General features: G+C 38.7%; 10 protein-coding genes across 16 annotated transcripts; 8 read left to right on the forward strand and 2 right to left on the reverse strand.

Annotated features, from left to right (window-relative positions):
* Nucleotides 1-113: 113 nt before the first annotated feature.
* On the forward strand, nt 114-2,377 carry LOC108815941 (uncharacterized). Of its 3 annotated transcripts, none has more exons than XM_018588483.2 (11): nt 114-223; nt 303-349; nt 443-498; nt 625-685; nt 790-826; nt 922-996; nt 1,096-1,151; nt 1,247-1,307; nt 1,384-1,466; nt 1,586-1,807; nt 2,113-2,377. In XM_018588483.2, the coding sequence occupies exons 2-11, from the start codon at nt 323-325 to the stop codon at nt 2,260-2,262; spliced, it is 828 nt and encodes a 275-aa protein (XP_018443985.1). In that variant the 5' UTR covers nt 114-223; nt 303-322; the 3' UTR covers nt 2,263-2,377. The 3 variants fall into 3 exon arrangements, with proteins under 3 accessions (XP_018443985.1, XP_056847087.1, XP_018443986.1); XM_056991107.1 differs by having other exon boundaries at nt 158-223; nt 310-349; XM_018588484.2 differs by having other exon boundaries at nt 174-223; nt 795-826.
* A 593-nt stretch (nt 2,378-2,970) lies between these two features.
* On the forward strand, nt 2,971-5,589 carry LOC108816269 (laccase-14). The gene is made up of 6 exons (XM_018588847.2): nt 2,971-3,090; nt 3,186-3,337; nt 3,419-3,663; nt 3,736-3,867; nt 3,972-4,922; nt 5,318-5,589. The coding sequence occupies exons 1-6, from the start codon at nt 2,971-2,973 to the stop codon at nt 5,446-5,448; spliced, it is 1,731 nt and encodes a 576-aa protein (XP_018444349.1). The 3' UTR covers nt 5,449-5,589.
* Nucleotides 5,590-6,372: 783 nt separating this feature from the next.
* Nucleotides 6,373-9,218, forward strand: LOC108817299 (NAC domain-containing protein 82). 2 transcript variants are annotated; one of them, XM_018589953.2, is made up of 5 exons: nt 6,373-6,528; nt 6,903-7,435; nt 7,532-7,809; nt 7,912-8,382; nt 8,553-9,218. In XM_018589953.2, the coding sequence occupies exons 2-5, from the start codon at nt 7,279-7,281 to the stop codon at nt 8,928-8,930; spliced, it is 1,284 nt and encodes a 427-aa protein (XP_018445455.1). In that variant the 5' UTR covers nt 6,373-6,528; nt 6,903-7,278; the 3' UTR covers nt 8,931-9,218. The 2 variants fall into 2 exon arrangements, with proteins under 2 accessions (XP_018445455.1, XP_018445456.1); XM_018589954.2 differs by having other exon boundaries at nt 6,906-7,435.
* Nucleotides 9,219-9,519: 301 nt separating this feature from the next.
* LOC108817298 (vacuolar protein sorting-associated protein 9A) lies at nt 9,520-11,795 on the forward strand. Of its 2 annotated transcripts, XM_018589951.2 has the most exons (5): nt 9,520-9,700; nt 9,922-10,069; nt 10,162-10,332; nt 10,418-10,597; nt 10,731-11,795. In XM_018589951.2, exons 1-5 carry the CDS (start codon nt 9,609-9,611, stop codon nt 11,664-11,666), a joined length of 1,527 nt encoding a protein of 508 aa, XP_018445453.1. In that variant the 5' UTR covers nt 9,520-9,608; the 3' UTR covers nt 11,667-11,795. The 2 variants fall into 2 exon arrangements, with proteins under 2 accessions (XP_018445453.1, XP_018445454.1); XM_018589952.2 differs by lacking the exons at nt 9,520-9,700; nt 9,922-10,069 and having other exon boundaries at nt 10,190-10,332; nt 10,422-10,597.
* A 126-nt stretch (nt 11,796-11,921) lies between these two features.
* LOC108817300 (pentatricopeptide repeat-containing protein At1g62350) lies at nt 11,922-13,038 on the forward strand. Its single transcript, XM_018589956.2, has 2 exons — nt 11,922-12,407; nt 12,483-13,038. The coding sequence occupies exons 1-2, from the start codon at nt 12,060-12,062 to the stop codon at nt 12,900-12,902; spliced, it is 768 nt and encodes a 255-aa protein (XP_018445458.1). The 5' UTR covers nt 11,922-12,059; the 3' UTR covers nt 12,903-13,038.
* A 337-nt stretch (nt 13,039-13,375) lies between these two features.
* Nucleotides 13,376-14,128, forward strand: LOC108817301 (probable gamma-secretase subunit PEN-2). The gene is made up of 2 exons (XM_018589957.2): nt 13,376-13,677; nt 13,802-14,128. Exons 1-2 carry the CDS (start codon nt 13,407-13,409, stop codon nt 13,960-13,962), a joined length of 432 nt encoding a protein of 143 aa, XP_018445459.1. The 5' UTR covers nt 13,376-13,406; the 3' UTR covers nt 13,963-14,128.
* Nucleotides 14,129-14,249: 121 nt separating this feature from the next.
* Nucleotides 14,250-15,827, forward strand: LOC108816122 (putative pectate lyase 2). Its single transcript, XM_056991012.1, has 3 exons — nt 14,250-15,234; nt 15,314-15,449; nt 15,544-15,827. Exons 1-3 carry the CDS (start codon nt 14,459-14,461, stop codon nt 15,766-15,768), a joined length of 1,137 nt encoding a protein of 378 aa, XP_056846992.1. The 5' UTR covers nt 14,250-14,458; the 3' UTR covers nt 15,769-15,827.
* Nucleotides 15,828-15,936: 109 nt separating this feature from the next.
* Nucleotides 15,937-17,432, reverse strand: LOC108816123 (uncharacterized). 2 transcript variants are annotated; one of them, XM_018588695.2, is made up of 2 exons: nt 17,330-17,432; nt 15,937-16,409 (listed from the first exon to the last, which is right to left on the reverse strand). In XM_018588695.2, exon 2 carries the CDS (start codon nt 16,377-16,379, stop codon nt 16,038-16,040), a length of 342 nt encoding a protein of 113 aa, XP_018444197.1. In that variant the 5' UTR covers nt 16,380-16,409; nt 17,330-17,432; the 3' UTR covers nt 15,937-16,037. The 2 variants fall into 2 exon arrangements, with proteins under 2 accessions (XP_018444197.1, XP_018444195.1); XM_018588693.2 differs by lacking the exon at nt 17,330-17,432 and adding an exon at nt 16,896-17,224.
* Nucleotides 17,433-18,701: 1,269 nt separating this feature from the next.
* Nucleotides 18,702-20,415, reverse strand: LOC108815864 (vacuolar protein sorting-associated protein 20 homolog 2). Its single transcript, XM_018588387.2, has 6 exons — nt 20,227-20,415; nt 19,739-19,891; nt 19,480-19,632; nt 19,298-19,381; nt 19,017-19,155; nt 18,702-18,917 (listed from the first exon to the last, which is right to left on the reverse strand). The coding sequence occupies exons 1-6, from the start codon at nt 20,326-20,328 to the stop codon at nt 18,892-18,894; spliced, it is 657 nt and encodes a 218-aa protein (XP_018443889.1). The 5' UTR covers nt 20,329-20,415; the 3' UTR covers nt 18,702-18,891.
* A 178-nt stretch (nt 20,416-20,593) lies between these two features.
* LOC108815956 (RNA polymerase II transcriptional coactivator KIWI) lies at nt 20,594-22,430 on the forward strand. 2 transcript variants are annotated; one of them, XM_056991013.1, is made up of 5 exons: nt 20,594-20,677; nt 21,302-21,460; nt 21,669-21,774; nt 22,081-22,103; nt 22,198-22,430. In XM_056991013.1, the coding sequence occupies exons 2-5, from the start codon at nt 21,326-21,328 to the stop codon at nt 22,255-22,257; spliced, it is 324 nt and encodes a 107-aa protein (XP_056846993.1). In that variant the 5' UTR covers nt 20,594-20,677; nt 21,302-21,325; the 3' UTR covers nt 22,258-22,430. The 2 variants fall into 2 exon arrangements, with proteins under 2 accessions (XP_056846993.1, XP_018444001.1); XM_018588499.2 differs by lacking the exon at nt 20,594-20,677 and having other exon boundaries at nt 21,231-21,460.
* The last annotated feature ends 562 nt before the right edge of the window (nt 22,431-22,992 follow it).

Consider the following 22,992-nt stretch of genomic DNA (forward strand, 5'->3'; position numbering starts at 1 on the left):
CCAGCCTAATGGGCCTAACCCAATTAAATCTAAATTCCCAATTAGGCGGCGAACGGGTTTAGCAAACCAACCCGGTTTATTATAAACGACACCGTTTAGCACACAATAAAGGCCCTAATTCTAATATGATCTCTTCACCGCCGATCATATCCTTATTCTCAGGCTAATTCGCTCGCCGTCATTGAACCAACGATCGCCGATCAACCAGACTTCGAGCCCGCAGGTCAGCTTCTAAACCATGTTTTCGACACCTTTTTGCTCGTTTATATACCATTGAACTCAATGTTCTTATATGGTCAAAGGTTTTAGAACTCAATTAACAATGGAGCAGAAACCACCAGTACGGAAGGTTCGTCGTTCGTTATCATCATCATTCACCGTCTTTTATCCCAGATTAGGGTTTATGCTCCTGCTAAAAAAAAAATTATTTTTCTTCATTCAGATGAAGTTCGCGCCAAAAGCTCCCCCGAAGCGTGTGCCAAAACCGGAAGTTAAACCGTAATCATCTCTTTCTCTGAGCCATTGATCTGATTAAGTGATTATCATAAGCAAAACGTGTTGCTTTTAGGTCGATTTGGGTTATGAAAATCTGATTCTGGATTTCGAATTTTTTTTTTTCTGCAGTGAAGTGGTTGAGGATGATAATCACAGTGCACAAGCTGCGGAGCTGCTACGTAGAGTCACTGTAAGCTTTAGCATTTTGAGTGTGAATCATCGGTTTTTTACTCTCGTTTTGGGTTTGTTTTCTTATAAATCTTGTTGGATTTTTGATTTATGTTTTTGCTTTAGGAAAGATCATTACGTAGGCCAAAAGGAGAGAAGAAAGGTAATAATATATCTTTTTTAACTTGAAACTTGACTCTTTGGTAACTCGTTTTCAATACAATTGATTTGAGTTTTTTTTTCTTTTGAGCATTACAGTTGCTGCTTCTCAAGTTGCTTGGATGGGTGGTGTGGTGAACTCAACGAGGTCAAATAGGTTCTCCAGTGGATATGGTACTACTACTGGTTTTCAAGTTGTGAGACGTTCATAAATCCGCAAGATCGTTTTTTTTTCCATGCTTTTTTTAATTTTTTTTATTAATTCGTGTGCAGCTGGAGGTTATGGCTCAAATGCTCCTCCGCAGGAGATATCGTATCAAGAACCATGGGTCAGTAATACAACATTAACACGTTATATCATCTTGAACTCAATATACCGAGATAAATACTAATGCATGATTGGTTCTTGGATCCCCTCTCACAGGATTATTACAGTTATTATCCGATCACACTTCCATTGAGGAGACCCAACGCAGGCGATCCAGGTACATTTCTTTGCTTGAGAAAACAGATTCTTGATTGATTATTTGCTTATCTTTGTGATGCCTCTCTTTGTTGCAGAGGTTCTTGACGTGGACGAATTTATGAAGGATGTGGGAAATCATGAAGAGGCACTCAACACAGCTGCTGATCTCGCTCTTACGGTTAGTGTAACATTACAAATAAAAAAATAATAATCTGAGAATCAAAATGTCACACTCACAAACTCTGGACACTCCGTAGTTACATGTTGTGTGGGATTTAACTTGTCTGTTGTTGGCAGGAAGATAGTGAAGAACCTAAAATGCTTTTTATGAGGTTACCGGCTGTTCCTTTGGCAAATCAATCGGCAACAACAGAAGCCCGTGGAAGCAAGCCAAACAACAGAGGTGTTGCTGAAAAGGCTTGTGATTTAAAAGCCGCCTCGGCAAATGGTTTCATGGGAAAACTTCTAGTCTACAAAAGCGGTGCTGTCAAGATGAAACTCGGTGAAGTGCTTTATGATGTGAGTGGTTTTCTTCCTTCTGTTAGCATAGATCCCGAGCAAAAATACTAGGCCAGTGTTTAATTAGCGGTGTTGCCTCCAAGTTTAGGTTCATATATTTTTGGTTTTCATTGGGAGAACATAGATAGAACCAAATGTAGTATGGATCCGGTTACTTTAAACTATTTCTCGTTATGTTAGCTGTTTTCTTTTTCCTGTTCTGTTTGGTTTGGACCCTGTTTCAGTTGTCCGGATATAGAACAAGTAATAACCATTCTTGCAGTTGCATGAAAATTCTAATTCTGCTTTTGGTCCGTGTGTGGTAGGTAAGCCCAGGGTTGAAGAGCGAGTTTGCACAAGATGTGATGGCGGTTAACACAGATGAGAAGAACTGTTGTCTGGTTGGAGATGTGTACAAGCATGCAGTTTTGACTCCTGATATTGATTCTATCTTAAAAGATATCGACAACATGTGATACTCTTTTTTACTGTTTTATTTCATCAAATTTTGGTTCGTTCTTTCTTATTGGAAAGAACTCAAAAGTTTTGACATTGATAGAGAAAATAAAAGTAACTTTCTTTTTATATAAATCATAGATATTAATCACTACTGTTACTGAATGATTAATATCTCATTCAGAAAAATAAAGTAACTTTCTTTTGATGTTGGCGGGTACTGACTGGTTCCATTCGGTATAATTCCAGAAAAAAAGAAATCAGAGATATTAATAAGTTGTTGTTGTTTTGTCGAGAAAAGGTAAATTATTACGTGTCCCATAATAAATTCATATTCAATTGGGCTATAATGCTATAAAATTTCGTAGTCTCTATAGAACCTCATTACAGATTTCATTCTTAGTTTATCCTTCTCTGTTTGAACAAATTATCCTTCTTTGTTTAGACTATAATTAGTCAATACACCAAAATTTAGGAAGAAATCATATACATATATACATTAATTTATATTAATAGCTTTTCTGAACAATGCAAATAATATTTGATTGTCTCCCCCATAAATGTTTGAGAAAAAGGACTCATGACTATTAAGAGTCAACATATCAAAAGAAGAAGAAATACAGAACAAAAAATAAATAAAAGTAGCGCTATAACAGATACTCAAAAGCATTGGTTTATGACTTTATTCTATTCTATCTGAGATGATCAATCGGTTTAGAAGAACAAACATGGACTTCAAGCTCGGCATTTCAAACACAATCGTTAGCACATTGACTATAGTCTTCTCCATCTTTGTGTTTCTTACAATCCAAATCGTGGAAGCCAAGGTTCATCGTCACACCTTCACGGTATTGTAAACAGAATTATCATTTTTACCTAACTAATAGAGACAAAAAGATTATGTTGTCAATAATGAGATATTATACGAAATTTATCTATGCAGATAAAGTCAAAAGCGTACACCCGACTCTGTGACACCAAAAAGATATTGACAGTGAACGGGAAATTCCCCGGGCCGACGTTAAAGGCCCACCGTGGAGACAAACTCATCGTCAATGTCATCAACAAAGCAAACTACAATATGACCCTCCACTGGTAAACATTACAACACATCTCTTTTTTGATTTCGCATTGTCTATATGCTTATAAAACGTGGAGTCATGCTTAATATATTAGGCATGGAGCGAGACAAGTAAGGAACCCGTGGTCGGACGGGCCTGAATACATAACTCAATGTCCGATTCGACCAGGCGAGCGTTATGTTTATCAAATTGATCTCACGGTTGAAGAAGGAACGATTTGGTGGCACGCACATAGCCAATGGGCACGTGCCACAGTCCATGGAGCGTTTATTATCTATCCCAAACGCGGCTCATCTTATCCTTTTCCCAAGCCTCACCGCGAGATTCCTCTCATTTTAGGTACATTGTTACTTATGTAATCAAGTTTTTATTATCGTTACAATAGTGATAAATTTTGTGACAAACTGATAGGTGAATGGTGGAAGAAGAAAAACATAATGGATATAGCAGGAAACGCTAATAAAACCGGAGGTGAACCGGCTATCTCAGATGCATATACCATAAACGGACAACCCGGTTATCTCTACCCCTGCTCTAAACCGGGTAGGTCTTCCAACTTCAAGTCTTCAACACATGCTCATAATCTTTTATCGAATGTAAATGGCACTAACACTATTATTTTTTCTTTGCCATCCGGAATTAAACAGACACATTTACAATGAAGGTAGTGCGCCATCGACGATACCTTCTCCGGATCATCAATGCAGTGATGGACGAAGAGCTCTTCTTTGCAATAGCAAACCACACCTTAACCGTTGTGGCTAAAGACGGGCTCTACTTAAAGCATTTCGATACTAGCTACCTAATGATCACTCCAGGCCAATCCATGGACGTCCTCCTCCACGCGAATCAGCGGTCAGGTCGTTACTTTATGGCGGCTCGAGCGTACTCCTCCGCCTTTGGTGCCGGTTTTGACAAAACCACCACCACTGCCATCTTAAAATACCAAGGTCATCCCTTAACCGATAAATCAAACCGGGAAACTCCGGTTTTGCCCTATTTACCTCCTTATAATCATACCGAGGCGACCACCCGGTTCACTAACCAATTCAGAAGCTATCGAACCAGTAACCGTCCGGTTAACGTCCCGCTTAAAATCGACACTCGTCTTCTCTACGCGATCTCCGTGAACTTGCTGAACTGCTCCGACGACAAAGCGTGTAGCGGGCCGTTCGGTAAGAGATTCTCGTCGAGCGTTAACAACGTCAGCTTCGTGAACCCGACGGTCGACATTCTCCGAGCTTATTACCGCCGCATCGGAGGCGTTTTCCAGGAGGATTTCCCGAGAAATCCGCCGACGGAATTCAATTACACCGGAGAGAATCTTCCGTTTCCGACGAGGTCTGGAACGAGAGTGGTGGTTCTCGATTTCAATTCGAGCGTCGAGCTGGTTCTGCAGGGGACGAACGTGTTGGCTTCGGATAATCACCCGATCCATCTCCATGGTTATAGCTTCTATGTGGTTGGTTCTGGATTTGGGAATTTCGATCGTCGGAAAGATCCGTTGAAGTATAACCTGGTTGATCCACCGGAGGAGACTACCGTTGGAGTTCCTCGTAATGGCTGGACCGCCGTCAGATTCGTAGCTAATAATCCAGGTCAGTGCCTAAAAAAACGTTGCATATAAAAAAAATCCAGCTAATAATCCAGGTCAGATTCGTAGGCCCAAATACATGTTTTTGGGCCTAAGTTTTTGCATTAAACTATGTGGGAATGGGGGCCCAAATATTAGCCCATATAGTGTTAGAACCCCATATGAATTCATTCATATACCTATGATTTGTTTTTCAAGCATTTAGATTTTAAAGTAAATTTAAAATTTTAAACAAAATAAAAATAAAATACAAATATTTAACTATTTTAGTTCAATTGGAAAATAAAAAAATGATCAATATACACCATAAAATAAATGTTTGTTACGCTGAAAGAAAGATATAACTATCTGACTTGAGATTTATTGAGTTTTTAATGATGTTGGTTTGATTATATGTAGGGGTGTGGTTGTTGCATTGCCATATAGAGAGACATGCTACATGGGGAATGAACACTGTGTTCATAGTGAAAGATGGACCGACCAAAACATCTCGAATGCTCAAGCCTCCTCATGATCTGCCTTCTTGTTAGCTAATAATATAATTCTATAGGAATTATAAAGTTCTGAAGAAGAGAGACTAGAGATTAGGTATTGGTGAAAATTTTAATAATATGAACAAAAACTATGTTTCCTTATTCATACTAAGTCTTTCAATTCGAATATTCTTTATCGATTTCGTCATTCTATTCAATCATTTTATTCAATTTCCTTTCCAGCTAAGTTTCTTAGTTCTGACCAGTTCTATCAACAGAAATTGCTAGGAAAGATACAAAAGCTCATGTGGACTTTCCAACACACATTTAACAAAAATAGAGTAAACTGGGATTAAAAATTACACTGTCAACAACAGTTAAAGATGAGAGAAATTTTTTTTTGTCCAAAAAAAAGAAGATGAGAGAAATTAGTCTCTGTATATACGTTTGAGATCATATCTAGATAACTAACACTAGTATACTTTATTTAGTCCACTAATACCTTTATATATAGTCCCTGATTCTGTCTGTTAATTTAAAGATTAAATACTACAGTGACTTAAACTTTAAACATGTGTCTGACTTATTAAAATGGCTCGAGTTATATGTCATTTGTTATTTAAGACAATAAAGCCAAAAATGTCTTTCTTCACCTTCTCAAACCTTTCAGGAACTATAAAAGGTATGATAATGTTCCATACTTCCATTATCTTTCTTTTACTTCTTTTGTTCATATACATTGAAATTTCTTTTGTTATAATGATGACATTTATGATGTATTTATCTCCTTATTACAAAATATAAGGTTTACAAAGGATTAACAAATGTATAATTCATTTTTAATTTTAAACTACATTTAATTTTTGATTGGTTAAATATCGTCACCAATAGGGAGAAAAAACTCATTTAAAGTCACGGCCTTGTCGGGCTTTGATTAAAAATGGGCCCACCACTCTCTCAGTAAAAACGCGTAGGGTGTGGTGGTAGCTCCCAAACGACCTATATAAAAACCCTCTCTACTGTTCTGTCTTTTCTTTCACGCCACTCTCTCCAATCTCTATAGCTAATCTATCGCTCGCCTCTCCTCCCCCTTGCGCTGATCGTCCTCTCCGCCGTCGAAAAGTCCTCTCTCTCCGGGTACGAAATTCAATCCATGTTTTTCGATGTTGCCTTTGATTTTTGTTTTCACACTTTTGATTATGTTTTTTTTTTTGATACTCTGTATCTGATCTGAAGTCGATTCCTTTTAGGGTTTTAATTGATGAATTGTCTTTTCTAATATCTGCGGTTTATTCTCGTATCTAGCTTGGTTGCGTAGTTCAATTCTATCTCTCTTTTATTGTTTTGGTATGTCTTATCTCTCAATATTCAGATTCCTTTTAGGGTTTTAGTTGTTTTCTTATATCTCTCATAATTGATGATTTGTATCTGCTGCTGTTTATTATCGTATCTAGCTGGTGGTTGAGTAGTTCAAATCTCTTCTTTTTTTTTGTATGTCTGTGTCACAATAGCAGGCTTTACGTTCCACACCAGATGTCTGTTGATCTCTGCAAGAAGAACCCATCTTTTCTTTGGTGTGACTGTGGTTATATGAGCAGGGGTAGGTTGTGGTGCTTCCAGATAATCTTGTTCAGGCACTGGACTTAGCTACCGTTCTCTCTCACCTCCTTCTTTTTTCTCTCTCTTCTCTCTCTCTCTTCCTAGCTTCTCTGCAATTTTCTGTTTGATTTGAGTACAAAGTATTCGCTTTTGCTGCTTCTGTTACTGTGAACTTGAAGAAATAGTCTTTTTTTTTTTTTTTTACTTCCGCTGCTTCAAAACTCCAAACTTGCTTGTGAGGAGGAGTTTCTTAGCCGAGTGCAAGTTTTCCCCCTTTGGATTAGCCAAATGGGGAAAACTGAACTGGCTCCTGGTTTTCGGTTTCATCCGACTGATGTTGAACTCGTGAGATATTACTTGAAGAGGAAAGTCTTGGGGAAGAAGCTCCTCGTTGATGCTATTGCTGAACTTGACATTTACAAGTTCGAACCCTCTGACTTACCAGGTACTCATTTTTATAAACCTTTTTGTATTTTTTTTCCGGATGTTATGAGAGCTTTTAGATACCGTTCTGCTAACGTTCATGTCTCTGTCTTTACAGATAAGTCCTATATAAAGAGTGGGGATCTTAAGTGGCACTTCTTCTGCCCGAGGGAAAAGAAATATGCAACCGGTGTTAGGGCTAACCGTGCAACTGAGTTTGGTTTCTGGAAGACCACAGGGAAGGAACGAACCGTTCTGTGCAACGGTGAAGTCGTCGGAAAGATTAAGACTCTGGTTTACCACGTTGGTAAATCTCCTCGTGGGGAGCGGACTGATTGGGTTATGCATGAATACAGGCTTGAAGACAACGTGCTGACACAGAAGAACATTCCTCAGGTAACTTAAAACGGCTATAAATAATTTTCAACTCGCACTTGTCTTTATAGTTAAGCTTGCATCACTCTTTCTTTGCTGATTAATTATGCTTGGGGGATGCAGGATACTTATGTGCTGTGTGTTCTGTTCAAGAAAGATGGTCCGGGACCTAGAAATGGAGCTCAATATGGAGCTCCTTTCAAGGAAGAGGACTGGAGCGATGAGGAACATCGTACTGATATTCCCAATACTAGCAATGCCGCAATCTTCCTTCATGGGCATAACGCAGAAACCAGTCCGGCTGTGGCGCCTTCGCATGACTCTAATAAGGCTTGTGTTGGTGGCATGATATCTGAATCATGCGTCTCTGACTTCCCGCCAGCTACAGCTACAGCTACTAACAGCGTGACTGCAGCACATCTGACTGATGCAGCCAACACTCCTGTGTCTGCACCACTTCTTGATCCTAATAGCAGCGCCTCTATGGCGCAAACCCTTCAGGCTCCCAACGACGATGATGACATATATGCAATGTTGGATCTATTTGTTGAGGAGGACGACTACCTGCGTTTCTGTCAAACCAACAACAACGAGGTAGTTGTTTATTCTTCTTCTTTTTTTTTTGGCTCACTGTTATGATAATTAGTGGGTATCATTGCGTGCTAGGATAGTTAAGCAATTTTGAACTTGCTTAGTGTTGTTTTGAACTTTAATGGCATTGGAAATTAGTAAACGTTACATAAAGCTTCTTTGTTATCTTACAGGCAAGACATGAAGCCAATGTCTCAGCTCCAATTAGCTTAGGAGAAGAAGTGATATTCGACGACCTACCCGACTTTAGCAGTATGCATAACAACAGCATTCCAAGGACACCCTCTTACGACCTGATTGAAAACTCGGAGCTATACTTGGAGCTCCAGGATCTCACTACTCCATTAGCACCACCCCATATCTGGAATGTCAGCGACTCTTACCTGACAGCTCCACTAGCACCAACCCAACTAGGGAATGTCAGCGACTCTCACCTGACAGCTCCATTCGCACCACCTCAAGTAGGGAATGGCAGTGACCCTTTTCTGAGCCATCAAGGCCACTTTGATTTCTCCGCTGCTGCTAATGATGATGCATATGGCTTTCCTTAGTCCTTGGGACAGACCAGACACATGAAAAAGAGGTTTTAATTTCCAACCAGGAATCCTCTTCTCTGCCCAGTTCTGTCTTTCTCCATGTCTTCACAATTCTTTGGAAGCATTTCGAACAGATTATAAAACCATGAGATAATGAGCGACCTTGTATATTTACATTTCTGAAACTCTCTTAATGTCGCAAATCTCCCTTCTCAGCATTCTCTTAGACTTTGGATTCTCATATTTCTAAGTGTATGACATTGGATTTCAAGTTTTTCCTTCAACTTGTTTTGTTTTTTCTTATTTGAAATTCCTTCGTTATTTAATTTAACAACTGTTTACAGTATCAGAATCATACATAGGGTGTAAACTCTCTATAATTGATAGCATCACTCGCACTTTTCAACTTGTTTCTGTCTTTTATGTTGGCAAAGTATTCGAATACAAGCTTTACTTTACTCGGAAAGCCCAACTCAAACTGTCGTTCGGTTTTTATTGTAATTTTTCGCTTTTCTAAATACCGATATGGGCGTTGGGCTTAAATGGGCTTTACTTCATCCGTAACAGAAGCCCAATATTTATTATAGCTTCCTTGCGTTTCTTCTCAGCAGCATTCATCATTGGTCCGACCAAAACTACTGAATCGTTCGGAGATTTAAGCTTTGATTGTACGGGATCCGGTGGTGATCGTCGATGGAGAACACAGACGTATTCCCTGGGCTGCACGATTTTCTCGAGCGGATGCGTAAACCTTCCGCCGGCGATTTCGTCAAATCCATTAAAAGGTTCTCTTATCTCTCGATGAGGCTTTTGAGCAAGATTTTAGTAATTTTAAAATTCCCTCTTACATTTTTGGATTTGAATTGATATGAGAACATTCTTGGTTAGTTGGATGCTGTGATAGCAATATCTAAAGCTTAGATCTGAATTCGCATAGTCTTATCATTGTTTGTTCTGTTTCTTCGTCTATGTTTTTTTTTAAGTAAAACTAGTTCTTATGTTGCAGTTTCATTGTCTCATTCTCGAACAATGCACCAGACCCAGAGAAAGATAGCGAGGCAGTTCAGGAGTTCTTTACCAAGATGGAGGCTGCTTTCAGGGCTCATCCGCTTTGGTCCGGTTCTTCTGAGGAGCAGTTAGACAATGCTGCAGATGTGCGTAGTACATCACTATCATTAGTCTTCCTCTCTATTTTTTTTCCTTCCCTTTTCTTAATCATTGCTCCTTTTTGTGTATATATACATAGGGACTTGAGAAGTATGTCATGACAAAGTTGTTTACGCGGGTATTTGCATCAAACACTGAGGATGTAATCTCCGATGAGAAACTCTTTCAGAAAATGTCATTAGTTCAGCAATTCATTTCTCCTGAAAGCTTGGATATACAACCTACTTTTCAAAACGAAACGTCATGGCTGGTTAGCTGCTCTAGCTCTCGTTAGTGTTACCCTCTCTTATGTGATAATGGTTCTTGCTTTGATATATCCTGTCCTTTTCTGGCAGTTAGCTCAAAAAGAGCTTCAGAAGATGAACATGTACAAAGCTCCTCGCGATAAGCTGATGTGTATTCTTAGCTGCTGCAAAGTGATTAATAACTTACTGCTAAATGCTTCTATTGCTTCCAAGGAGAATGCACCTGGAGCCGACGAGTTTCTTCCTGTTCTCATCTATGTTACTATAAAGGTACGGTGACGGGATTGGCCAATATATGCATGCTGGTTTATGATGTCGTATGTGTATTTCATACTCTTATGCCTGAACTTTGCAACTGCATTTACTTAAATAATGATCATTACGTACTTTGTTTTTTTCCCAGGCTAACCCTCCGCAGTTTCACTCAAACTTAATGTATATACAAAGATATAGGCGTCAATCTAAACTGGTTGGTGAAGCTGCCTACTTCTTCACAAACTTGCTCTCTGCAGAGTCTTTCATCTCTAATATCGATGCGAAGTCCCTTTCTATGGATGAAGCTGACTTTGAAAATAAAATGGAATCTGCACGGGCACGTCTTTCTGGTACGGGAAGCCAGTCTTATCAAACTGATCACGGCGCTGCACCACTCCCTCGTGATGAACCCACTGCTTATAATCCCAAGAGGGAAACCACGCTTCTGCAATCACAATCGTCTGATAGTCTTTCTGGGACCAACGAGACTTTGAATCAGAACAGTGGACTACCGAAAATACAGAAAGCTGAATCCGTTTCAGATTTGGAAACCAAGGGTGCTGCCACGCTCTTGAACGATAGCAGCGAGGCAAGCAAGATCTTTAAAGAGTATCCTTACATGTTCGCCAGTGCTGGTGATTTAAGAGTGGGAGACGTTGAAGGGCTGCTAAATGATTACAAACAGCTCGTTTTCAAATATGTTTGCCTCTCCAAAGGCTTGGGTGATGGAGCAACCTCTTTGGTTTCATCAAGCTTACCTATGCAGCCGTCTACTGAATCTGAGGATCTCACAACAGTGTCTTCGGATGTTCAAACGAAAACCGAAACTGACCGGAGCGTTGATGATTTGATGCGAGCTTTGCAAGGTGAAGGAGATAATGTCCATAAACTTTCAGATGTAAAACAAGAAGATTATGGGGAAGATGTTGTAGAAGAAAGGGAAGTTAAAGAAGAAGTAGACACCGAAGACACTGATTTGAAGAAGCAAAGTGGAGAGAGAGAGGGTGACAATTCTAGTTCCAAAAAAGCAGATGCTGATTCCAAACATCTAGTTGCAGAAGATCAGAATGACCCTTCACGGTGATGAGTCTCTTGTATTGGATTTAGTCCTCGTATAAAAGAAGCGCAGCTATGAGTTTTGATCAAAAGAAGAGTGACAACGTTTTTACCAAAAAAAAAAAAAAAAAAAAAAAAAAAAAAAAAAAAAAAAGAAGAGTGACAACGTTTCTAATGTGTTGTGATAAAATTGTGTTATGATGAACTTGGTTAATTTATGAAGCGACATTGGACTTTTAAACCCCACAAATTGAATACAAACCGGTTTCATAATGAGACATTAGGAATCCGGTTTAGATCCATCTTCGTGGACATGAAATGAAACAAAGAAAGCCAGAGGGTATTAGTGTAATTTTCCACTGTCATCCTTTTTCTACTGCACCAGAGAGAGAGAGAGGGAGGCAGAGCCTTAACGGCGAATATGGAAGGGGTAGGACTTAGAGGTTGCGCTGGGGAGATTCTCCGTCTCGGATTTACAGTTCCACGTGGTGTCTCTGGCCGTAATCCGATCCTCCGGCGAGCTATGGTGATAAAGATGAGAGACCGGAGCAAGAACAGGAAACCACTCCAGAGAGGTCGGATGCTCAGCATCGAAGCGATTCAAGCCGTTCAAGCCCTGAAGCGAGCCAACACTCCTCCGTCTCCTTCCTCCTCCTCATCGATGCTCGATCGCGTAATCGATTCCAAAATCCGCCGGCTCTTGAAATTTGATATGGTCGCCGTTCTCCGGGAACTGTTACGCCAGAACGAGTGCTCTCTAGCTCTCAAGGTTCATCATCTCTCTCTCACTTCCTCTCTCTCTCCATCACGTGTTCTATCTCAAATTTTGGATTCGTTTTTTCAGGTTTTTGAAGAGATTCGGAAGGAGTATTGGTACAAGCCTCACGTGAGACTATACGCAGACATGATCGCTGTTATGGCGGGTAACAGCTTGCTAGAGGAGGTCAACCGTCTTTACGCAGCTATGAAATCAGAGAAGGGATTAACGGCTGAGATCGAGAGCTTCGACACACTCTTGGTGATTCTTCTGAATCACAAGCTGTTTGAACTTGTCATGGACTGCTACGGCTTTATGCAATCGATAGGGTACGAGCCTGATAGGTATTCCTTTAGGATCCTAGTCCAAGGTCTCGAGTCGAATGGCGAAATGGGCTTGTCGGCTATTGTTAGGCAAGATGCTCTCGAGTATTATGGCGAATCATTAGACTTTACTGAAGAAGTTGAAGACATCTCTAGTCTGTTGATCCCACAATGGAGGAGATAAATTTAGCTTGAAATTTTGATGATACTGTAACTGTGTTACTAATCTCTATAAAGTACTGTAGTCCCTTTTTTTATATCTGATTTGTGTAGCCGCAAGGCCGTTTGGTATTTGATCAGATGATGCATTGATTCTTGTATATAGATCAGCCAAACCATCTTATCTTAGACATTATAAGTTGTAACGTAGGAACTAGGAATGTTATCGGTAGCATCAGAAAAGTTATGAACTTGAATCTGTTCCAGCCAGGTCACTCAAGTCTCTGGAGACCACTAACAGCTTAAAAGTCCACAACTACTTGTTAAGTATTCATGTAATTAGCTCGAGAGTCTCAGAAGTTCATCAATTCATTTCCATATACAATACGCAAAATAAAGAAGACTTGCAAGGTTTGTTTGAAGAATGTGTAATTTCAAATGTTCTATGCCAAAACGACGTCGCTGCGTATCGGTACTACATAGGAAGGAAATGTTTTTCCTTTTCAACTTTCGGTAGTGGCTGAAGAAGATGGAGGCTTCACGGAGCGACGAATCCAATCTGAGCCCTAACCTCAATCGGATATCAAATCTGAATCCGGCTCATAACCCTATAATCTCTTCAGCGCAGGTTTGGCCGACGATCGACGGTCCGTTGGGATTAACGGAGGAAGCATCGGTGGATTACGCTCGTAGATTCTACAAGTTCGGGTTCGCTCTCTTGCCGTTTCTCTGGGCTGTCAATTGCTTCTACTTCTGGCCCGTTCTCCGTCACTCTCGGGCCTTCCCTCAGATCCGCAATTGTAAGTTTTCAGATTATTACAGATACATTGTGAAGTTATTGACAATCCAGTGGTTAATGAGTTTCTTCAAAAGTTATGGGTGCTCTCTGTAATATAGGTTTGTTAATATCTTGTGATGTTGTAGATGTTGTTAGGTCAGCAATTGGATTCAGTGTCTTTACAGCACTTCTTTCGGCGTGGACATTGACATTCTCAATAGGTGGAGAACAACTTTTTGGCCCTGTTTGGGATAAGCTGGTTATGTACAACGTTGCTGATCGTCTTGGCTTGTCTGGCTTGGCCTAGCTCTCTACTCTTTCTCTCTCTCGTTTATCTTTGACTTGTAGAATCTGAGAGATCTCAATGTTACTTTGTCTATCCCCTTCTTCTGCATTCCTGTGCGAGGATATTACTTGTTTAATGAAAATTGATGACATCCATGTTGTGAATATAAGATGGAGTTTCAACATTCTGTTAAAGCCAATAGTTCTCGAGAGATGTTTCATATAAAATGTACTTCACTATTAATTATTAGTAATTAGCACTATAGTACTAAATATAGCAACAATAAATCAGTTACACTATTTCCTTTCTACTTTTAGAACATTGCTTCAAGTTGTTACAACTTACAACTTCTCTAGTTCTTCACGAACTCACACTAAATAGAAAAAAGAAACGAACCTTTTCTTTTGGTTAAAAGTAACTAAACTCGATCTTTCATATATATTTCCTCCATCAGCCATAGATCTCATTCTTCAAAACAACCTTACTTCCTCTTCAATCTTATATCAAATCAAGAATCATGGCTAGGTTCTTGACCATCGCATTGATTCCAATCTTGTTCGTTTTGTTTGTGGCAAATGTCTTGGATGCCACGGAACTGAATGTAATGGACAAATGTTGGAGACCAAACCCGCACTGGCGTAGAGTCCGTAATCAGCTGGCACGGTGTTCTGTCGGATTCGCCGGAAAAATGACCGGAAACATCGGTAAAGGAGTAACACAATACAAAGTAACCGACCCTTCTGACGATCCTCTAAACCCTAAACCAGGAACCTTTAGATATGCTGCAACTCTCATCAAAGGCAAAAAATGGATCACGTTCAAAAGGAACATGAAGATCAACCTCCACAAACCGCTACTAATCAGCAGCTTCACCACACTCGATGGTCGCGGTGTCAGCGTTCACATCTCCGGCCCCGCGTGTCTCATAGTCTACAAAGCCACCGACGTGATCATTCACGGACTTAAAATCCATGACTGTAAAGCTCACCCACCGAGCTCAGTGATGGGACCAGACTCAAAGATCATTCAACTTGGACAAGTGGACGGAGATGCGATCAGGCTAGTCACCGCTAAGAAAGTGTGGATCGACCACAACACGCTCTATGATTGCGAAGACGGGCTATTAGACGTCACGAGAGGGAGTACTGACGTCACGGTGTCGAACAATTGGTTTAGGAACCAGGACAAGGTCATGCTTCTTGGACATGATGATGGATATGTAAGAGACAAAGACATGAGAGTCACTGTTGTGTTTAACCACTTTGGTCCTAACTGCAACCAGAGAATGCCAAGGTATATATATATAAATCGTCTTATAAACGTTTTTTTATTTACTTTAATTTGTTAAATTGATTTATTATGTAACATGCAGAGTGAGACATGGATATGCTCATGTGGCGAATAACTATTACCAAGGATGGACTCAATACGCAATTGGAGGAAGCATGAGCCCTCGCGTGAAGAGCGAATCAAACTATTTCGTCGCACCAGAATCCGGACGCAAAGAGGTACGCTATTCAAACCGCAATCTCGAAATACGAAAACGCAAACGCATCTTCTTCTCATCTAACGTTTGAGTTTGTGTACTGCACTACTGTGTAGATAACTTGGAAGAAACACAGCCAAGGTGATAAAATGCAGTGGAAATTCTACTCGGTGAATGATTATATGGAGAACGGAGCTAGTTTCGGCCTACAGAAAGGTATCGGAAAAGCCCGGCCCAATTACGGCCCTTCTCAAAGGTTCACAGTAGCGGACGCTAAGACTGTTAAAGAACTCACTTCTTCAGCTGGAGCGTTACACTGCACCAGAAACTCCGTCTGTTAGAGAATAACAACAACGCTTAACATGACTTTTTAGTGTTTCAATATCATCAGAGTTGTCTCTTGCCTTTTTACATTCATGCACATGAATATGTATATGTAAAGGTATAAGAACGTATATATAACCCAATAAATAAGTGAAAGTTTAAAGAAAGCAGAGTTGAACCTTGAGAATATTGAATCGGTTGTGCATGAATTTGACTTTATATAAAAAGCAGATCTCGTCATAGGTCTAACAGAAACAATGTGTTTCGATCATAAACTAGTAACTTATTAAGGCATTGATGATGTCTTGTCAGAAACTGAAGAAGACTTGTCTACTGATTGAGCAGATTTGGAAGAAGCTGTTACTGCTTGTTCGTCATGGACGAGTTTTCTAAGTTTAGTCTGAAGACCACGAACTCGATCCTCGGTTCTCCTAAGCTTCCTCCACCTATAAGCAGTCCAAAGGAAAAGACCGCCGTAGACAACAGTATAAGAACCCCAAACGTATGGATAAGCCTCGGCGTGATCTCTGAGTTTCTTGTATCGTTCTTCGATTGCACCTACAAAACCAGGGGACACTTGGTTTGGCTGGATCTCCTGGTCTTCTATTCCGCTTTGCTCTGTCGCCATCTCAGATCACAAATCAGCTTCTGACTAATTCTGAAGTGAAACCAAGCAAACAAAGAAAAAAAAAAGGACATCTATAAAGTAAGAAAGACGAGCTTAGATAATGCAGAAGAGTGTATGTAGAGTTAGAGGTTAAAGTACATTGAAGGAAGGAAAAGATAAAAGGCTAAGCTCATTCCTTAACTAGAAACTGAATCATGTGAAATATCAAACCTAAAAAATTGGTTACTTTGGATGTGAAATATCAAAACCTACACACTAAAGTCAACGCAAAGGACTTGATGACGTTTTTGGCTTGGGATGCAGAGTTTATCTGGAGTTGGAAGAAGATGCAACCAAAAGAGGGACGAGAGAGATAAACACTGCAGAGAATTCTATCTATAAAAACTAATAGAGAATTCGATCAACAATCTCTTAAGGCATTTACACAAACACTTTCTATGCATGCGGGCGGGCGGAGAGAAATCACCGAATTGAAATCCATTTCTCCATATTCTTTAAAGTCATAAACAGGATCACCTTTGAGTAAGAAGAAGCGCTCCTGATTAAGTTGTCGAATCAGAGCGCTGAGGATTTCCAAATGAAGAAGGTCAGAAAGCCATGGCAGCTTAAACCCTATTAAAACCCCAACCAGATCCAAGGACAGCTGATGAGAGTTTTACTCTTTTCCCTCACGGTCTGGGTCTGGTTTATAGGTTTTCTTTGGTATCAGATGTAAATTAAATTACGGTTTGGTTTAACATATGCACTACTCTTTTTAACGTATCAATCAATCATCATCAATCTTCTTCCATTAGTATATTTCAATGTGTAAAACACAATGCTTTATATGTTTTGAAATCTTAGACCATCATTAGCGCAAACTCTTAGTGAACTCTTAAACCCAGAAATTAATTAAAAAAATGAAAAAAAAAAAAGAAAATAGGTAAGAGGCGAGTGTCTTGTTCTCTTACGGAAAAGGCGCCTCTTGTGTCTGCTCTTCTTCTCTCTCTCCCTTTGTCCACGGAGAATTTCTTCTTCTCCCACCAAATCAAGCCAAAATTAAGAACTTACCATTGGAGCTCAAAAAATAATTGTCTCTTAACCCAACCCAAACCTCTTAACCATTATTAATTATTAAAAAATCATTAAGAGTCCAAATTAGGTTCTTAGGGTTAATCATGCTCTTATTAACAAAACTGGTATTAAAATTGATATTTTCTCATTTTACAAATCCCCTGTATATTAATCCTGGAACATTACAACATGTTTTGTAGCCACTTGTCATCACTAGGATGATTCTCAGAAATCCTTAGAAAAATATGTTGGTCCATATACATATATATTATACTTTTTATTAAACTAATTATCATATTAATTAGCAGTCTTAAATTCTTTCCTTAAATAAAAGCTACGTAAGTTTATTTCCTTAAATAAAAGCTACGAAATTACCTAATATGATTAACGTATATATGATAATTAATGATTACAAATCAAAAATATTTGATAAAAAAAATTGTATCCTCTACATTTTATTTTAATTAATATTATAAAAAAATCACTTAAACATATTTAAAAAAATAGATTTTTCATATATGTTATATTTTAAATTTTTTAAAACGTCTATAAACTACCAAAAATTGTAAGATGTTATTAAGATGATATTTTTTAGAACGGAACCTGATCCGAAACGAAATATTTTGAATATCGAATATATCGAAACCAGATTTATATACTTAAATATATTAATTATTTTTAGAATTTAATATCTAAAAGAACATAAAAATATATAAAATGTTATTAAGTTGTCCAAAATACTTGAAAATATTTACAAATAGTTAAAAATACATGATTAAAATAGTTAAATGATATTCAAAATATCAATACTTCAAATATCTATTGATTTCTTATCCGAATATTGAAGCTAACCAAATTTTATGTTAAGTTTAAGTATTTTAGCTTGCATTATACACATTTATATGTTATAAATAATTTTGTATTTTTATATTTTGAGAAATTTAAATTATATACAATTTTTTTTTTAAAAAAAAAATGAGTTATCTGAGTTCAAATCCAAACCGAATCCGCAGATCTGAACCGGATCAAACTCACAAAAAATCGAAACATAACTGGACCGAACCAAACCAAACTGAACTAAATGGTATCTGAATGTCCACCCCAAATCAAATGTAAAAAAAATCTTGATAACAAGATACATTCTAATTGTAATATTTTAATACAACATATTTTAAAAAACTCATTCCGCGCATGGCACGGATTATCATCTAGTATCCTTGTTAAATGTTACCCATCAACTTGTTTTCTTGTTCAGCTCAAACAATCTGATTTTTAGAAACCAACCAAAACATTCATAAACCATAATGATCAACATTTTTTTTTTCATTGTCACACAGGAAACTCCAACAACTTTGTTCTTTTGCAAGCTTTACAAAATGAGCTTCAAGAGCCCACAAGAAAAAAAAAAGTGTCCAGAGAAAGAATGATATATACTTCCATCATATTCTTCTCTTCTCAATCAAGCTTCCAAAGGTTCTTCAAGTACTGTACCAAACAAAGAGAACGTGCATATAAGGTTCTTTGTTATGAAGCATATCTTACTTAGACAAATATTACAAATTAGAGGAAGGAGAAAAAAAAAACCTTTTCTCTTTGTTGAAGCGATTTCTGCAGTGGGAGCAGCGAGTGGTTGTTTTGTCGGCACATCAGGGAGATCCAATATCTCGTCTTCTTCACGCACTGGCTCTGTTGTAGGGACGTCAGGCATGTCTTCAACATTGAGCTTTAACCAAAAATAAACATACATTACATATCACCACTTTTGACTCCATTTAAGAAGATTATAACAAAAGTAAATGGTACCAGAAGAAACATCAACACGGACATAATATGTATAATACGAGAGAAACCATGATTGTAAGTACCTGATTTTCGAGGTCATCGAATTCTGCTAAGATCTCTTCTTCGTCTTCTTCTGATAGTTTCTCCCCCAGTATGGCACTCAGCTCCTAAGACCCCAAAATAGTTCAACAAGTTAGACAAAGCAAACGAATACTCATTTTATAAATATACACATAAAAAGAATACAGAAAAAGAATTAACTCACATCCTGATAAGCCTTGGCCTCGGCAGTATCATCCATTAGTTTCTGAACATCGTCAAGGTTGACTTCACTCTGAATCGCCTTAATGGCACTGTTACCTTGCTTCAAGCTCTCAAAGACTGCCTTCTGCTTGCTTGTTAGTTCAATATCTGCCAACTTAGTCATACCAACAATATGTTTGTTTTTTAGGTTTCTTCCAAAAGACTAAAATTAAGGAGAGAAAAAATGCAAATTATAAGAAGAGGGATCAAGTATGTATTACTTGTTGTTCGACATTGATGACCCACTGATCAACTTGCTTCAATAAGTCTTCTTGAGTCCGCTTCTTCTTCAATGCTAACAAGGCCCTGTCTTTCCGCTTCTCACGGATTAGGTCTCTTGCAGCTTGCTTTTCGGCCTCAATTACTTTCTCAAGCTACAAGAAGAAGAGGGGTTTAGGAGAAAGAAACTAAGGTTACAAAGAAGTAACATTCTAATTCTCAGCGATCAATCAAACTCACTAACTAACAACCCGATGATTATCATTTAGCATGACACAAGAATCAAAAATTTTGGAGGCAGTATCATCACCCATTTTGACAATGGAAGATAAATCAAGTCTTTGGACAAAAGCCAAAAAAACCACAGAAAGTGAACACCTTTTCAATGGTTCCAACAATGAAGATTAACTACTCAAATCACCCTTTCAAATCTCAGATTCAAGAAAAAAGATCCAATTCAAGCCCCAGAAATGAGCGTAGAAAGCGAAACCTGTTGCTGATATTGACCAAGCTTGCGGCGTTGGGTTTTGAGAGAGAGAATCGCTCGATCAACCTCTGTGATCTTCGGTCTCTTCACGAACATATTCCCCATCTCTCTCCTACTCCACCTTTGATAATTGTGAAGAGCTACGACGCGATTTCAAAACCCAAGTCCCAATCTTTTTCCAGTTGGAAACGAATTTTGCATAAACCACAAAAAGCCTTAAAAAAGCTTCCGCCTTTCAAGTTTAGCCGCGCGTTTTCTCAAAATCACGTTTTAAAACTTCGTTCCGAATAAAACAGCTGTTCACAGTTCTAATCTTATCACACGCGCACTACAAAAGCGCGTGAGCGGTGGACGCAAATACGCGAGTAAAGACGCGCCGTTTCACTTTCCCTCTGTAAAGAAAAAAAAGAGAGAGAGAGAGAGCTTTTCTCTACCGCTGCAGCGTTCCGACTAGGTTAGTGCTGGGTTTGCGGGTCGACCCGCCCCGACCCGCCCCGCCCCTTCGGGTCGAATCATTTTTTTGATTCAAAAATCCGATCCGCTTGACCCGCAACTGAAAAAAATAAGACCCGTCCCGCCCCGCATAAATTAGCGGGTGACCCGCGGGACCCGCGGGTAAAATAAAAAAAATAAAAAATAATTATTTTATATATTTTATTTATATTTTTTTGTAAAAAAATATTCGTAATTTTAAATAATATATTTTAATAATTTTATTTTAAATATTCGTAATTTTATTATTATTTTTTAATAAAAACATATTTTTATAAACAAAAAAAAAAAAAAAAGATTTTTTTTTTTTTTTGCGGGTTGGCGGGTACCCGCAGTCTAAATTCGATCGACCCGCACCCGCCCCGCAGAAAATATGCTCAACCCGCACCCGCCCCGCATATTTTTCAAATTTGTTGACCCGCACCCGCTCCGCAGCGGGTCAAATGAAGCGGGGCCCGCGGATAAAGATTCAGATTCCCAGCTCTAGACTAGGTTCCTCTCTCACTCTCTCTCTCTCGTTTCCTTAATTTTATGATTTTGTCTGATTTTTGGTACTTTGGTCTGAAGAGAGCTTTTTTTGTAACAGGTTACTTGCTCGAGAACACAAAAAATGTCGTGGAGAGGAAAAAGAAAAGACGAGGAAGTCCGAGCATCAGATGACGAATCTGAAACCCACGCTCCGGCTAAGAAACTCGCAAAGCCTTCCGAATCCTCCGACGAGTCTGACGACATCGTCGTCTGCAATGTTAGTCCGCTCTCTCTCCCTCCCTCCCCCCCGTCTCTCTCTCACTGTGTTTGTTCGTATAGCATTTGAGTCTCGTATCTACTGTAACTGCGAATTTAGAATTCGAATCAGTTCTTATTTTTTTAATTGGTTTTTTTTTTTAAATGTAATTAGGGTTTTGATGAAATTAGGGTTTATAATGACTGTTTGTTTCGGATTTGGTATTCAGATATCGAAGAACAGGAGAGTCTCTGTGAGGAATTGGAACGGTAAAATTTGGATTGACATACGTGAGTTTTATGTCAAGGACGGTAAAACTTTGCCTGGCAAGAAAGGTACTCTACTCTCTTTTTTCTTTCTTCTTTCTTTCTTCTGAGTGTTCCCTTGTGTTAGTCACAATACGCCATTGCAAAACATGTGTTTGTTTCCTCATATGTTAATTTAGTCCAGTTCAGTTTTGCGTTTTTTTTTTTTAAGTTTTATGCATCTACTAGTCTGGAGTGGAGACTGTAAAAGTTACTGCATACTATTAGGGTTTTATGACAGGCATCGGAATGTACTAGTCTAGTGTCGATACTCTTTTGTCACTAGGAACAGCTAACATTTGTTGACATTGACAAGTTTTGTTTTATATTTTGTAGGTATCTCTCTAAGCGTGGATCAGGTATTTTTACATTCTTCTCCTTCTTTTCCACAGGTCTTTGCTTTTTGTTTGTTATCTGATTATGTCTTACACATAATGTCTTCTTACATTGCAGTGGAACACTCTTCGGAACCACGCAGAGGGTATCGATAAGGCCCTCGCTGACCTTTCTTAGGTTTTTAAAACTTGTATTGTTTCATCGGTAGTAAAGTGTAGTAGAAGATTACTCTCAAGTGCTTTTTTTTCTTCTTTTGGATCTGTTTCAGCCTTTTGACAGAACATTATGTTTTGACGGTGCTTTAGTCGGACGTCAGTTATATGCATTAAAAATGATGATTTACTGTCTTATTTTCTTTTGAAATTATAACGCGAGATAAACAGGAATAGAGGTGTGCACCTAAAAAATGGATTCAAGTTGGGTTGAACTTAAAAATGTTACATAGCCACTTGATTGATTTCTCTAATTCAAGGCATTGTCCTATAGAACTGAGGAAAGCAGTGAAATGTAACTGGAACAAGAGATGTCTTTCTTGGTATGAAACACTGCCAATCCGAAACAAACTTTAGGTCAATTTAAACATTAGGAAACTGACAATTCTCACAATGAGAGTCTCAGGACTTTCTCCTTGCTCCCACGTTATAGTATGCAAAAGAGCTCTTCTCTTCTCGGTTATTAGATGATTAGCCGGTTAGCTAACGATTCACATGAGAATCTGTATCCGAAAGAGGTCATGAGTGCCAACTATCTTGGTGCAGTTGGTTATTTACATAGGTCTCTCAGCTCTTGGCATACTAAAATGACAAATTAGATCGTGTGCTGCGTTATTGTACACGCAATTATTAATCTTTTTTTTTCTATCTCATGTCAATATCACTGACTTAACTCATCAGCACTGGAATCTACTCAAGC

Source organism: Raphanus sativus, chromosome 7, assembly GCF_000801105.2.
Source record: "Raphanus sativus cultivar WK10039 chromosome 7, ASM80110v3, whole genome shotgun sequence".
Lineage (NCBI taxonomy): Eukaryota > Viridiplantae > Streptophyta > Magnoliopsida > Brassicales > Brassicaceae > Raphanus > Raphanus sativus.